Source organism: Schistocerca americana, chromosome 3 (genome assembly GCF_021461395.2).
Source record: "Schistocerca americana isolate TAMUIC-IGC-003095 chromosome 3, iqSchAmer2.1, whole genome shotgun sequence".
NCBI classification, from domain to species: domain Eukaryota; kingdom Metazoa; phylum Arthropoda; class Insecta; order Orthoptera; family Acrididae; genus Schistocerca; species Schistocerca americana.
Genome location: NC_060121.1, coordinates 316,385,239 through 316,399,180, shown reverse-complemented (window position 1 = coordinate 316,399,180; position 13,942 = coordinate 316,385,239). Strand labels below are relative to the sequence as shown.

Genomic DNA, 13,942 nt, shown 5'->3' with positions numbered 1-13,942 from the left:
TGCATGATGTATTCAATGACTACTATAGCAGAATATTGTCAAATGACATTTCACAAAATCTAAAGAAGTTCTGGTCATGTATAAAAGCTGTTAGGGGCACCAAAGTTAGTGTCCAGTCCCTAGTGAATGAGACAGAAACTGAAATTGAGGGTAGCAAAACAAAAGCTGAAATGCTTAACTTTGTTTTCAAATGTTCCTTTACTAATTAAAACCAAGGAGAATTGCCCCAATTTAATCCTCATACAATGGAAAAGGTGTATGAAATAACTATTAGTGTCAGTGGTGTTAAGAAACACCCGAAATTGTAAAAACTGAACAAAGCTCCAGGCCCCAATGGTATCCATGTCAGATTCTACACTGAATTTGTAACTGAGTTAGCCCCTCTTCTAACTATAGTCTATTGTAGATCCCTCGAGCAAAAAACCGTGCCCAGTTCTTCAAAAAATGCACAGGTCACACCTGTCCACGGAAGGGTTGTAGAAGTGATCCACAAAACTACAGTCCAATATCCTGGACATCAATTTGTTGTAGAATCTTAGAACATATTTTGAGCTCAAATGTCATGAGATATCTTGAACACAATGACCTTCTCAGTCCCATCCAGCATGGATTTCAAAAACACCGATCATGTGAAAACCAACTCACACTATTCTCACATGACGTACTGAAAGCTTTGGATCAAGGCAACCAGGTAGATGCAGTGTTTCTTGATTTTTGAAAAGGTTCTGACTCTGTACCATGCTTATGCTTATTCTCTAAAGTATGATCATAAGGGGTATCAAGTGAAATTTGTGACTGAATTGGGGACTTTTCAGCAGGGAGGACACAGCATGTTATCTCGGATGGAGAGTCATCATTGATGTAGAAGTAACTTTTGGTGTGCCCCAGGGAAGTGTGTTGGAACTTTTGCTATTCATGTTGTATATGAATGACCTTGCAGACAATATTAGTAGTAAAAGCAAACATTTTGCAGATGGTGCAGTTAGCTATAATAAATTACTGTCTGAGAGAGCTGCATGAATATTCAGCCATATCTTGATAAGATTTCAACGTGGTGCAGAGATTGACAGTTTGCTCTAAATGTTCATAAATGTAAAGTTTTGAACTGCAAAAAGTGAAAAAACATAGTATCCTATGACTATAATATCAATTAGTCTCTGTTGGAATTGGCCATCTCAAACAAATACCTGGGTGTAACACTTTTTAGGGATATGAAATGGAATGACCACATAGGTTCAGTCATAGCAGACTTTGGTTTATTGGAAAATACTGGGGAAATGTGATCAGTTTACAAAAGAGATTGCTTTCAAATCAGCTGTGCGACTGATTCTAAAATGTTACTTAAGTACCAGGTAGGACTAACCGGGGATATTGAACCTATACAGAGAAGGGCAGCCTGAATGGTCACAGGTTTGTTTAATCTGGGGGAGAGTGTCACAGAGATACTGAAGTAACTGAACTGGCAGACTCTTGAAGACAGACATTAACTATCATGAGAAAGTCTATTAACAAAGTTCAAGAACCAGCTTTGAATGATTACTCTAGGAATATACTACAACCCCTACATATCACTTACATGCAGATTCTGAGGATAAGATTGGAATAATTACTGCACACACAGAGATGTTCAAACAATCATTCTTCTTGTGCTTTCTGGGTGAATGGAACAGGAAGAAACAGTAATAACTGCTACAGTGGGATGTACCCTCTGACCTGCACCTTGCATGGTTTGCATAGTATAGATATATTCCAGTATCAAACATTTTAGTTGGATTACATGTGCAGGTTACTTCAACGTTAGCCCCTATAATGAGAAATGAAGCTCCTTTTTTTTTTATGGAAAATTCATGAGATTCAGTGAGTGTTGGTTCTAGCAGAACCATCAACTGAATTTTTTTAACTGAGTTTATTCATTCCAATCAATGTTAATAATTATTGCAAATTACTGGAATGCAAATCTGTTTCTGTTTTGCTTTCTATAATAAATTGAACTTCACATAGTAACAATGATAAACAACATGATTGTGTCCCCCAGGATCTTTATTTTGGAGTTGATTTTATTTTTATTTGGCTCTGTGAATTAAGTTATTTACAAGAGTTGTATATGCAATTTAAAAAAAATCAAGCAATGCAGTAATACTGCATGTTTTTTCTATATGTGAAATTTTACATACAGGTACAAATTTGGTTATGTGCTGTGGACACTTGGTAGAATTTATATCGTCAACAATATTGGTACAAGGAAAGTAATATATGAACAATATTACATGAGATCCTTTAAATATGGATACTAATTTAATTAGTAGAGGTTGTTGTTATTATCTGTAATGTAAGTTTTGCTTAATAGTAAAGTTAATGTTAAGACTATTTCATAACACTTAAATGTGAGTCATTTTAAACATTTTTGGAAGGTGACTGTCAACATCCATTAAGTAATGTATTAAATGCGTATTTGAACCATCAGCTGTTTTTAATTTAAACCCAAATATCTACCTGTTCCAGTACTGAGCGCTGCTCTGTATGCATTTAGTATTCGTATGTTTGCTTTTAAAGTCATTTGTCATGTATTTACATTCATGGCATGCACTGCACATTATAAGTAATGAATAATGCAATGTGGTGGCTTAAAACATTGTAACACTCATCCGTGAAGATAGTCCAAGACTGAAACTGGTAGATATTTGGGCTTAAAATAAAAACAGCTGGTGGTTCAAACATGCATTTTATACATTAATATCATTTTATTGAAACATGTGTATATTAAGTTTCATTCTTGTAAACTGTTTGAGCTAATAAATCTTCAGGTTGGTGCAGGCAAGAAATGCATATAGCAAGAATTTAGCATTCCTTATATAGAAATGTTTGTATGGTTTGAAGTGTGTGTTGTGCAAAGCTCATGTGTTTCAAATGCAACACAACATTAAATCAAGTAATTATTTGGACATTCACCATTGTTTCTCCATCCACCAAAACATTTTTCAGTAGAGTTGCTGCAATAGAGTTTTTTTTTATTACAATAGTAATACCAGTGCCTTGATTTATTATTTTACAAATGTTGTTGTTGCCACTTTATACAAGATATTGTCCTCAGACTATCGAGTTCTCTTGATTTCATGATGTAAAATTCACTGTTATACTAAGACGAACAGCCAGAACATTTCATTGTCTAGAGGTTATAACTTGAAGTCTTTGCCTACTGCAGGGAACTGAGCTTACAGCAAAGAGATGTGCTGGGAGAGAATTGCAGCAGCAGCATCAGGATGTAACAACAGTCATTGTTGAAGTCCATCAAAGTGAAACACCTGATGAAGATACAGAGCAAGTGCCCATATGCCCACCACCACCTGCCCCACCAGTAGCACCACTGTTGCTAAGTGACACGGTAAGCTTTTTTTACGAAGCTATGTCTCTTGACAGTTACTTATGTGAAAGACCGTGTTTTGTATTGAGCTGTGGGAATTAAAAAGTCACTTCATAAGCCTTAGAATAGATTTTTAATCAAACACTTGAAGCAAAATGGATAAGTGTACAAATGTTCAGGATTGCCAGGAATAGGAATCATGGTGAGAACTGTCAGTGTTATTGGCATCTAGGATGTTGGAATACAATCTTCATGATGAATTATGCTGGCCTTTCTTGGAAATGCAGTGATTGTCACCAACACCATATAATACTGAAAGAAGAGTAGCTACTTGTGAAACTTTGAGCTGATTTGGGAACAGCACAAGAACAGATAGCACAGTTGCAGTTTGCAGTACTAATATTAGAGCTAAATTAGAGGACAGGATTACAATCAAGCCTTGAAATTAGTGAAAAGGTTTAGGAGATTTTGCAAGTCTGATACATTCAGTCAAGCTATCTTCAATAGGTTCAGTACTTTGAAGGCCAGCAACAAAAGCATATGAACAACCCATCAATTTCAGATATTATTCAACAGTAAAGGCCATTAGACGCAAGCTAAGGCTAGACAGAAAGGTGTCCAGAATACCAAGAAGGCCTTATTGTTGGGTAGTAGTCATGGGAGGGAACTGTTAGGACTGGTGCAAAGTAATTTGGGAGAAGGTTATCAGATAACTAGCATTTTGGAGTCAAGTACAGAGCTCAGGATGTAGAAAACAAAAACATACTAACTGGTGGTGCAAACACCAGTGTGGACTGTAACTTCAGTTATACAATTGAGGATGACATCATACATGATATTGAGAATACTTCTCTCACTAATGTGAAGATCATGTCAATCTGTGAGTGGTATGATAAGTCCTGAATGAACAGTTGTGAAACATTTTAATTCAGAGCTTCAAAAATAGCTCTGGAGTGATGGTGTGACTGATGCAAGACTGTTGTATCACACACAGCATAGATTGCATCTAAATGCTTGTGATAAGAGGTTATTAAGGGGCTAACTATCAAGTGTGTCCAGTCTGACCAATGCAGTATCCATCCCATTTAAGTGCTTTCCAATTATTTTTCCTAGGCATTTTTAAGGGAAATTAGCCCACAAAATATAACTGCAGAGCAAATATAGTTATTCCAAACAGCTATTAGCACAGTGCCATACTGCAGCAAGGACAGTGTCACGTATATTAAAGAACACTTGTTCAGTACCTTCCTTCAAAATCTCAGAACCCTCATCAGTAAGAAGGATGCTCCCTAATATCCATAGAAAAGTGAAAGGCAGTTGTGTTGTGGTTTTTGGAAAATTATATGCAAATCAGTGCAATTGACAGGGTGTATACACCCCAGGAAACCTGGGCGAAACCCGGTAATCTTTTCATCTGGGATAAAACTGGGAAAAACCCTAGAATGTTTTAAAATTCTGGGAATTTTTCGTAGTTTTAGTTTCAAATTAAATTTTTGTAGTTTCAAATCGTAAGAACTGATACTCCAATAAAGAATTTTACTTTAGCCCACTACTTCAGAACAGTTTTGATGAACATGGTGTCATAATTGTTCACATTTTCTAACAGGCCATTGGAAAATTTTATGAATAGTGGTTTGAAAAACATTACTTTCAAAGTAAATTTCCTTTTACACAAGATGAATTGTGTTACCCTTCTGAATGTGTGATGAATTTCTTAAATACAGAGCATTTGACTCTCATTCAAAGCGTAACACTTTGAAGACCAGCCACTTAGAAAAATTTAGGGCCCAGAAGGCCAGATATTTAGATCATCATTTAAAATTTTATTGGCATATTTGCGTTTGATGTACCTTAAAGGGTAACACAACCAAAAAAGACCAATATTGTATGTGAAAGCTTTTCTTTTCTTGTAACCATACTATATGTGCATTAATCCAAACTATGAACTTTTCCTGTTTGCGTGTTTGCACTACTTAACAGCGATGGCTGACTGCATCACTTGTCCAATGCTCTGAGTATCTGCTGTTATTTGCTGGTGAGGTAACATGACTTGAGCTATGATTGGCTGACAAAAGCATATCGCAAACTCGATTTCACTGCTTCGGAAACTAACATGCTGTGTTTGGTGGAATTTGTATTTATACTTTTGTAACATGAAAATATACAGCATTAATGTTGCTGGCTATCAAAGATCTTTCCAAAATGCATTTTTTTTTTTTTTTGCTGGGTTTTGATTCCTAAAGTGCCGAGAAGTTCTACGCTAATGTATAAAACATTTACCATACAAAGGACTGGTAAGTTTTATAGTTCTGAGGTCAAGTACACTGTCACTTAACACAGAGAAAGTGTATTTTCAGCCAGAAAAATGTGTATTTTCACCAAAAAAAGTGTATTTTTAACTGGGAAATATGGAATTTTTTTCCCTGTCTGCATATATCCCCTGAATTGAACAAGTCCCTGTCCCTTACGGTTACTTGTTACTGTACTGAACAGTTTTTTGAATGCTGTGCCATAATTCTGGCGTAGAAAACATGCCAGCTAGTGCTACTGATAATTTACATGCCTCCATTAGTTTCCCCTTAACTGAAAACTTGTTGATGAAAGTTTCTCGGGTCTCCAGCCGGGTGATAGCGTTGATATCTCGCAACGTTTCGGGAAGTGTCATACTACCCATCTTCTGGCGAAGTGTCGAGATTCGTGGACAGCGGGGTATTTATATGCGTGGTCGCCCCCCTCCGCTGGACCTGATGGCTGCAGTGGACCAGCGGCATGCACACGGTGGTGCGGATGGCAGTCGCCTCCAGTGACTGTGTTCGGTTCTCGGTGTAAGCCTTCTGTCTGTGTCCGCAGCGGAAGACGTTGACGGGCGTGTTCCCGACGGATTGCCACTATCGCAGGGTTCCATGCTGCACTGAGTTGGTATCCCTCATCTCTGTTGACCAGATTGTCGCGAATCCTTATTTCTGTGGATTCTTTGATAACACTTTCCCAGAAGTCAGATGCTCGGCGCAGTACCTTCGTGTTTTCGAAGTTGAAGGTGTGTTCTTCATTTACGCTGTGTTCTGTTATGGCTGATTTTTCTGTGTGACCTGGTCGCACACATCTGATACGTTCTTCGCAGCATTTAGATATGCAGCACTGTGTTTGCCCAATGTATTGTTTTTCACATTTGCATGGTATGCTGTACACTCCTGGTGTGTTAAGGTTCAGCGCATCTTTGGCAGAACCTAGGAGCTCCCTCGTCTTTGGTGGTGGTCGGAGAATGGTTTTGATATTGCATTTGCCCAGAAGTTGTGCAATTTTGGCCGAGAGCGGACCCACGTACGGAAGGAATGCCAGTCGTTTGTCTTCTTCTTCTTCTTCATCATCATCTTCTTCTGGGGTTCTCACTGCTTCCTTCTCCCTTTTAAGCGCCCTGTTGATCTGCGTTTCACTGTAGCTATTTTGGCGAAAGACTTCCCTCAGGTGTTTCAGCTCAGATGGTAGGCTCTCTTTGTCACAGACGGTGTGCGCCCTATGTACCAGGGTGGTCAGTAGTGTTTGTCTTTGTGCTGGATGGCGGCAGCTTGTTGCATGAAGGTATAGGTCTGTGTGTGTCTTCTTCCTATGTACTGCATGGCCTAGTGAACCATCTGCCTCCCTCTTAATTAAAATATCAAGGAAGGGGAGGCATCCATTTTCGTCCATTTCCATTGTAAATTTGATGTTTGGATGGATGCTGTTCAGGTGTTCAAGAAACTCATATAGTGCCTGTTTGCCGTGTCCCCACACAACCAAAGTGTCGTCGACATAGCAGAAGAAGTGCTTCGGTTTCTGTCTGGCAGTTTGAAGGGCCACCTCCTCAAAATGTTCCATATACAGGTTTGCAATCGCAGGAGCCAATGGGTGCCCATGGCCACACCGTCGATCTGCTTGAAGAATTCATCATTGCACTGAAAGTAGGTGGTTGTTAGTGCATGTTCGAAGAGGCTGACTGTTTGTGGTTCAAAGTGCTGGGCTAAAAGTGCCAAGGAGTAGTTGAAGGGGCACTTTTGTGAAGAGCGACGTCACATCGAAGCTCACAAATAGGTCCCCCCTGTGTAGTCGCAAGTCCCTGAGTATTTTTATGAATTCGGCTGAGTTTCTCACATGGTGGCTGCAGTGTCCCACAAGGGCTCTGAGCAGTGTCGCTAGGTATTTAGCAAGTTTGTAACTGTGAGAATTGATGGAGTCCACAGTTGGTCTCAGAGGTATCCCTTCCTTATGGATCTTGGGGAGTCCATAGAGGTGTGGTATCGCTGGCGCTCTGGGGCACAGCCGCTTCTTCATTAGCTCAGGTAGGTCAGATTTCTTCAGCAGAGCTATCGTCTTTCTACTCATCGTTGGGGTTGGATCCCTCTTCAGCCTCTTGTAGGCCTCGTCTTGTAGCAGAAGGTTTATTTTCTGCCGGTACTCGGCAGTACTTAATAGCACTGTAGGGTTCCCTTTGTCCGCTGGTAGGATTGTTATATCAGGGTCATCTCTTAGGCACAGGAGAGCTGCTCATTCTTCTGCAGATATGTTATTTTTAGGTAATCGAGATCTGTTGATTATTCTGCAAGTTTCCCGTCTGACTTCCTCTGCTTCTTCCTTTGGAAGCCCTCGTATTGCTTCTTCCACGCCGCTGATAATGTCTTGTTTTGGGGTCGTTCTGGGGACGGGGGGCAAAATTCAGTCCTTTTATTGAGGACTGCTATTGTGGCAGTGTCCAGTTCTTTTCCAGTCAAATTGACCGCAGCTCTGGTGACATTCATCTCCTTTTTTGTCGTCTGAGTCCCGGCTAGTCTGCCGAATTTGCCGATTTGTTTAGATGTAGAGCCCCGTTTTTGTTTCTCACTGTTGGAGTACGTGCTGCAGTCGGCCCATTCCCACAGATATGCTGGTAATGTCGTTGCCAGTTGTAGGTGGCATGTGAGGAGGGTGCGCGCATTCCTATCAAGTCCTTTCCAAGTGAAATGAATGCGCTCCCTTACTAAGGCCATGCCTGCTCGTCGTAATGTCCGGTCGGTCTTCTTAGATTTTACTGGATGTCGAATCACCGCAAACCTTGGCAAGATGTTCCCATCTTGACAGCGTTGTAGGAAAGCCAGTGTGCTGACAAGTTTTGCTTTCCTGGTGCATTCTTTCTGCAGCTGTTTTAAGCTGCAGACTATTACCTCCCCGTAGAGGTGTCATATATGTGACTGTAGGCTTTCCCGGAGTAACTATTGATGAAGGTTTCTCGGGTCTCCAGCCGGGTAATAGCATTGATATCTCACGACGTTTCTGGAAGTGTCATACTACCCATGTTCTGGTGAAGTGTCAAGATTCGTGGAGAGCGGGCTATTTATATGCGCGGTCGCCCCCCTCCACTGGACCTCTGGTGGCTGTGGTGGACCAGCGGTGTGCATGCTGTGGTGGGAATGGCGGTCGCCCCCAGCAGCCATGTTCGGTTCTCGGTGTAAACCTTCTTTTTGCGTCCACGGCGGAGGACGTTGACAGGCGCGCTCCCGACGGATTGCCGAAGACAGAAGATTTACACCGAGAACTGAACAATGTTTTATCTGACTGTGACATAAAATGTTTGGAATAAAATATGCTGACTAATTACATCAAATTATAGAAAAGAAGTATTATATCAATAGCCACAAACAACAACGTAATTATACTGTTGAGAGAAAAATTATAGGATGAGTCTTGGGGAGATTTTTACAAGTCATATATTAAGTCATTCTTAAACATATTCCTACAGCTCTTTGCTTATTGTTTCCCCCTAGAGCAAGCATGGGTAAAACTGAGCAGAATCAAGGATATGAAATTATTTCATCATCTGACACAAGTGCATAAAACTTCTAAACGAGATTATTGATTTCGCTCATCACTGTCTGTCTTCAGACAAGAAACTAGAAGGTAGCTCATAAGCACATTGAGAGAACCAAATTTTCAGATAATGATGTAATATTGACAATATAGTTTCGTCAATGGGTTTATGGATGAACTACTGCATCCTCTTATGATTTGAATATACCCAGTGTCAGTTAGGAGTAGTAATTTCCTTTTTCAATTTTATTTGTTTGAGCTCAACCATAAACCATTTAAATAAGAATTTTAATAATAATAGATGTCTCCATCACCACTGAAATATGATTTTAGTGTATATTTCCTCAAAGACTTAAATATATTGCACTTACAGTTACAAGTGAAATGGGGATAAGCAAATCACCTCTAATTACAGTCTCATTTCACTCCTTTCAATTTTTCAAAAGTTTTTGAGAGTGACTTGTAATAGAATATTGGCTCATTTTTCTGAGCAAAATTTACTACTTGCCTCACACTTTGGCTACCATAAAAAAGTTATGACATTCCTCTTGAACTGGAAGAAACTTATCTTCATAACAGAAAGCATAAATTCATGATGACAGATCGTATCACACGTATGAAACTGTAAGTTTGAATGGGGGAACATAGCATGTAAGGCCCAATAAATATTGGTGCTTGGTCTATTCTTTTTCTTAACCTACATAAATAATCATCCAATGCCTTTGGTACAGCTCAAAAACTGTAATGTTTACTGCTGATACAAGCAAGGTCCAAAGAGCCTTACCACATATTGCTCAGATGAGAAGGTGTATGGGTCTAAAACTGGTTCAAAGCAAAGAGCTTGAGTCTTAACCACACAAAGACTGATATTCTACAGTTTCAAACAAGTACAAAAGGTCTAGAACCAGAAGTACACATTAATGACCATACACTAAATGAAACACTGTGTAAGATTCTTTGAAGTCCATGTGGATAGTAAGTTGAAATGAAGTCAGCACATAGTTTAACTAATCAAGAAGTTCAATTCTGTATGTTTTGCTCTTAAGAGTCTTGCTCATTGTGTTGACTAAAGACAAGGTATTGGCTACTCTTACATGTTTCACTCCCCGATGTTTTACATTGTTTTCTCCTGGTACAGTGTAACTAAAGTAAATAAAGTATTTCTTCAGTAGAAGCAAGCAATAGGAATGTTGCACAAAGTAGATAACCACGTAACATGAAGCATTGTCTTCAAGGAAGTGGAATCCTTACACTCACTTCCAGTAATACACTCCATAATTTTTGTTGCTGATAATAAATGAAAATCATTTAAGCTGAACTGTTATTTCCACAATCATAATATAAGACAGAAAAGTTATGTTCCTGTAGATGTACTTAGGTGCAAATATATTCAGAAAGCACCCATCTACCATAAAGTAAGACCTGGAATCCTTACACTCACTTCTCAGTATATTCATTCCATAATTTTTGTTGCTGATAATAAAAAAAACCATTTCAGCTGAATTGTGATTTCCACAATCACAATACAAAACACAAAAATAGTGTTCCTGTAGAAGTACTTTGGTGCAAATATATTCAGAAAGCACCAATATACAAGAGCAAGACTTTTGGAATCCCAGCAAGTTTAAAAGCAACTTAAAGCTTTCCACAAATTATCTGATTATTTAGCTTCAACAATTGAAAATTTCTGTTAACTACCGACAAGTTGCAATGTTCAGTTTCAAAGCTACTTGAGAAGTAGTAGTGTATTGTGAACAGGTCTGTATTGTTACAAATGTAGATAATAATTTTATTTGAAAAACAGCATCACAATGAAGTAAATATTAAGCTTCTGATGTAAGATAAACAGCAGCTGTTTGATATTACTGAGGAAGCAGTATCTTTTTCTAAGTAGTATCTTCCCTTCTGATTTTTTAATTGTATTTAGCTGGCATAAGCACAAATAGTATTAAGTACTATATTGTTAGTTTATTGTTCATACAGTGTATCTGTGTTTTTCTTGACTTTTGTTAATGTAGACTTTTGCTCTTTCCACATCCTGTAGGTTCTCCTTATTGATAGAATCCACACAACATGATGAATGAATGACTAAATGCACACCTCTTGAAAATCATCCCCAGTTGTTAAAAAAATATTTGTCTTCTAACTTAATCAAATGCATGGAAAAAATGGTTATTTCCATTCATATTTATTCATTATTGTAAATACAGCAGCTCAGCAATATAAATGAAAATTTATAATCAGGGTATTTTCCATTATGTCTCATTTGGTGACATCTTGATTTGGGTTTTCTTTATTTCATCTACATCACATCATGTAAATGATAGTATAGGTTTTGTGCATAAGTCTACAGTACATGATTTTCACCAAGCATTAGATAAGTTTTATTTTGATTAAGAATTTATGTGCATTCACATTTTTTTACCAAACCCTCATTTGTCTGCAAGTAAGTACGCTTTCATGTGATCTTATTCTTCCATTTAAAGCAGAACACATCATTCAAATGTTCAAGATCTGTTAATTAGTGAGAAGGTTGAAAATCTCAAAACTGATCCAGACTGCGCTGTGGGGATGGGATTTTTTCTAAATCACGTCAGAGGCATACATGGGGCTCAATGCCCTTCAGACATGCACCATATTCAAATTTGTATATCCTTTCAAATTTATATCATGACAGTAAATTCATTTGGTGAACATTATTGTTATGCATTTTTGTGTATTTAAAATTATTTCAATGACATCCATCCGGAACTTGGCTTCATAAACCTGGGGGTGGGGGGTGGAGTGGATGGGACATCTTGTTCACGGTCTATACAATGTTTGCAATGATTATAGAGCACTGGCAACAAACTATTGTGAGTATTATTCTACATTGTTCTAATTTTACAGGTCAGGTGTCAGCCACTTTTAAAGAAGAGCACTTCAAGTAGCTCATGTGCCAGTCTGAGTAGTAATATGAGTGCCACCAGCCTGTCTAGTGCTATTAGTGAAGAACTACAGCGGCGATTACAGGTATTATTACTAAAGTGTATATGCAATTCATGTTTTTAAAAAAATTACTAATAATCTAGGAATTTCATAAAGAAATGTTGCCTAAACTAAAAGCAATGTCAAGGTAAATCATACTAGTTCAGTCTCATAATGGAATAGACAGAGATCAGGAGAGAGGTGGAGGAGTGTGCCTTTCACTCAAATTATAAAATAATTTCTGTGATTGGTAGTATATTCTTGATGATTTTGAAGGGTATTCATTACTTGAGAGAGTTAAATAAAAATTGTTTGTACACACATTGTTATGAAAATAGCAGATTATATAGCATAACACACTATTTGAGTGCTAGCATTACTCTACGAGGATAAGACTTTCCGCATATTTACAGACAATGAATGCTTTGTTAAGCTCATCAATGTAAGTGGGAAAAGAAGAGTTAACAAAATATGGTCATGGTGTTATGTATTTTTAGATTTACTGAAGCTTTCAGGAAACAGTGGATTAGATAGGTGTGGGTGCTAAGTGTCATTATGTGCTTCACACTAAAATATCAAAAAGGTGAACCTTATATGAGCTGACATTGCTCTCTTCACAAGTTTCAGACTGTAATAATTACAAAACACGTTTTTAGCAGTAAATTTAGAAATTCACCAAATAGTGGAGACACAGAGACAGCAAAAGACACTAAACAAGATTGAAAACTTTGCTAGTTCGAGGATGAATTGTTTTTTGAGATTGCTTTATGGCTGGTTACATTTTACCAGCTGAATGCACTGTGCATTCAGAAGGATTTGTCTGGAAGTTAGCAAAGTTTCCAGTCTTGTTGAATGAAGACCTTTTGTCACTGTTTGACCAGAACATGATGGTGTGGAGCCAGTTATGAAGAAAATAATTTTCAGTCTGATTTATGTACCTTTCCACAACTCAACTCTTTTACTATTTGATGAGTTGTTACCTTTACTCCTAATGTATCACATGACAGGGAGGGCACTTGTCTTCTTTTGTTGACCATTCTGTTTTTGATTCAACAGATTGAAACCAACGCCATTTTAATCCTGCAGCCACTATGAATCAAGATAGAAAGGAATTAATGACATTTGTTGCCAGTGCATATTGATCTAAATCACTGGGGAAAGACAGATACTGTGTATATAATTAAGGCAAGGATGACCAATGATCACTTCATTGTGGATACACACCACAATTGGATTCTTACAGGAATTGGCAAAATTCTGCATGTAATGAGAATAATAGGCAAGGGGCATGCTAGGGTAGTCTGTGCAGTTGTGATGATCACTGTGTCCAGAGGGCACAGTGGTCAGTGCATCCACCTAGTAAGCAAGAAACAGCAGTTCAAAGCCCGGTCTGCCACAAATTTTCAGCTTTCTTCATTGGTTTAAATCAATACCCAATGGCAGCTAATGCCATTTTTCCATTGTTTAGACTGAATATTGCATTTTCATTTTGTTCACTGCAGCTGCCAAAAGTGTATTCTTGGAATCTGATTGTAAGTTATTCCAACTTCTTACTTGAGAGTTGCAATGGCATGAAAATTTGTGGTCCCTCAATACTGTAGTACCCTACCCATTACCAGAAAAATCAAGCAATTCTTGCACAGCTGTAACTCTAGCATGGCAAAGCGAGTATTCAGCATTGTAACTGTTGATGCAACTTCAGTGCATAAATTTGATCAAGAAACTGAGCAGTAGTATGCACCTGAATTGTCCTTGATTGTGTTTATACAGTAAAGGCAGAGAGACCAATGCGAGTAT

General features: G+C 38.3%; 1 protein-coding gene across 2 annotated transcripts in view; it reads left to right on the top strand.

Moving 5' to 3' along the window:
• The window catches only part of LOC124605804 (serine-rich adhesin for platelets-like), a 378,387-nt gene that overhangs the window by 313,830 nt on the left and 50,615 nt on the right, over nucleotides 1-13,942 (top strand). For both annotated transcript variants that reach the window (XM_047137707.1, XM_047137706.1), the window contains 2 exons: nucleotides 3,203-3,382; nucleotides 12,068-12,190. In XM_047137707.1, the coding sequence (XP_046993663.1) occupies nucleotides 3,203-3,382; nucleotides 12,068-12,190 (303 nt within the window). The remainder of the gene's footprint in view (nucleotides 1-3,202; nucleotides 3,383-12,067; nucleotides 12,191-13,942) is intronic.